Source organism: Berghia stephanieae, chromosome 6 (assembly GCF_034508935.2).
Source record: "Berghia stephanieae isolate SIO BIC M18660-M18661 chromosome 6, UCSD_Bste_1.3, whole genome shotgun sequence".
Taxonomy (NCBI): Eukaryota; Metazoa; Mollusca; class Gastropoda; order Nudibranchia; family Aeolidiidae; genus Berghia; species Berghia stephanieae.
In genome coordinates, this window is record NC_088365.1 from 19,493,726 (window position 1) to 19,496,225 (window position 2,500).

Genomic DNA, 2,500 nt, shown 5'->3' on the forward strand with positions numbered 1-2,500 from the left:
GAAGGCACAAAGTTGAGTCGTTGAAAATTCTCTTTCACACATGTCTCACAGGACTCAGGAATAAAATGAGTAAATAATGGCTTGTAACAGCATTTCGCTGTAAAAAAATAACACACAAAAAAACCCAACAAAACAAAACAACTCCGCAATTTGCCGAAAAGGCTTTAAATTATATCTCGTCCTGCATGTTCAGTGTTTGCTATTGGCCTGGTATCTCTTTGAATCAGCGACATCTATAGTATATGAAGTCCTAGCTTTGAACCCATTAAGTGGTAAAAAATTGCGCCACACGAACGCTCAATTTGTTTGATGCGTTATCTCGTGATTAATGGCCGCTGTAAATGAGGGATAATCGTAGCTGTTTTCTTAATTATTTAATTATTGAGCTTTTATATAGCGCAGTATCCACTAAATGTGCTCAAAGCGCTTTACAAGGGGTCCCAGGCTAACAGCAACATTTAACATTTAGGACGGGACAACGCCTGTTAGGTGATGTTATAATTTTTTCGGACAGAGACAACGCTGTTTACAGCCAGGTACTCATTTTACACCTGGGTACGGAGAGAGAATGTGAGTAAAGAGCCTTCTCCAAGGACTCAACTATGCGCCGAGCGAGGCTCGAGCCAAGGACCTTCAGATCCGAAAGCAAGTATCATACCACTAGACCACATAGCCGCACGTTTTCTTCCTAATTGTTCATTATTGTCATCACCACAACAATAAAATTGTCTTCGAAGTCGTCATCGTCGTTACCAAGTTAACGACTGATTACGTGCCCAACCTACAAAGAACGACGATGAAGAAAACGAAGATCTGTCCTACGACTCTCAGGACAGATCTAGCTTTCTTCTTCGCTGTTCATCGATCGTTGTAGGCTGGAAACGTTATCGTTAACTCCCTAATATCATCACCAGCACCACCACCAACATTACAATCACCGCCACCACCAAGGTCATTGTCATCATCATCATCATCATCATCATCATCATCATCATCATCATCATCATCATCATCATCATCATCATCATCATCATCATCATCATCATCAATATCATGACCATCATGATCACACAATGTTATATCGCTCGTCTTTTCAAATAAGATCCACCAAGCACAGAGGTGGCTATCACCAAGGCAACCAGAGAAGGCGACAATCCTATACACGATTCCGTAAACATTGACCTGAAACAAAAAGGAAAGAAGAGAACATTTGATAAGTTAGCCCCAAATGAAAGTCAAGACTCAGAAGGTATGTATGTATTCAGTCTATGAAACAAGCATAATAAAATCTTAACTCACTCAACCCTAACACCGACTATATCCGAGAGTATACCCGGGGTTACTTTTACCCCGTGCCTATTTATTACATTTTTCTGAGACAAATTATAGGAGCTCAATGTGTACATGTTAATGATAGTTGAATAAAACCATCTAGAGCTAGACAGTCTATGTACATGGTCATTTTTAATAATTGTTTCCAATTTTGAAAAGTAGCAAAATTCTCTAGGATTGAGTGAGTTACAGAATAGGGAATGAGATTAGCGGAAGAGTAGCGTCCCTTGATTGGACGTCACCTTACAGAGAGAACGTCAATTTGGTTTTGAAGTGTCTCGAGCCGATTTCACCGGAAGCGAGAACGAGAGACGCATGCGCACAACGAACATGACGTTCTCTCTCTAATAACTTTTCCGCCGGTGACGTCACAGACTATGGATGACGTCCAATCAAGGGAAGCTACTCTTCCGCTAATCTCATTCCCTATATGTATCTGAAAAAGTGTAGGATACAGTGTCTGCTCCTTAATTTGTTGCTTTGATATTTTCGAAATGAAAATGGAGGTACTGTAATGTCTTTATTTCCTCGTTTTCTCGTGTACAATGGTTAATTAGAGAGATGCGTGGTCTAGTGGTATGTCACGCTCCTTATGGATCGGGATGTTCTGGGTTCGAGTTCTGCTCTGAGTAGCGCATAGTTGAGTCATTTAAAAAAGGCTCTTTACTCACATTATCTCACCGTACTCCGGTGTAAAATGAGTAACAACTTAGTCTCTGTCGGGAAAAATGTATTATCGCCTAACAGGCGTCATGTCTCGTCATACACGTTAAGTATTGTTGTTGGGAGGGGAGTTTTGTTTCTTAACAAAGGAAAATCGTTAGATATTGTAATTCTGAACATTTTGACTTTGAGCTATATGTTCCCAATCTAGTTCAGTGGTGATGGTATTCCTTGAATCCGCGGAAATCCGCACTATTTTTGTTAAAAGAGGAAATTCAACCCCCCCCCCCCCTTACCATTTCAACCAATGTACTGGCTGTGAGAGGGTTAATGTCTTTCAGGTGCAGTTCCTCACTCTTTAGAATTAAGCTAGAGTGTCAATGATAATTTATCATCTCAATTGCTCTAGACGTGGAGATTAACCCTTTCCTTACCAGTCATTTTCAGAAATTTCTCCAAAATTTCACACTCACCCAACACAAAAAAATAGTTTTTTCTTACTCAG

At 40.2% G+C, this 2,500-nt stretch overlaps 1 protein-coding gene across 1 annotated transcript in view; it reads left to right on the forward strand.

The window, feature by feature from the left end:
• Positions 1-2,500, forward strand: part of LOC144974624 (uncharacterized) — a 59,216-nt gene that overhangs the window by 54,556 nt on the left and 2,160 nt on the right. Inside the window, exon 3 of the mRNA XM_078917688.1 lies at positions 1,103-1,249. Coding sequence (XP_078773814.1) covers positions 1,103-1,249 — 147 coding nt within the window. The remainder of the gene's footprint in view (positions 1-1,102; positions 1,250-2,500) is intronic.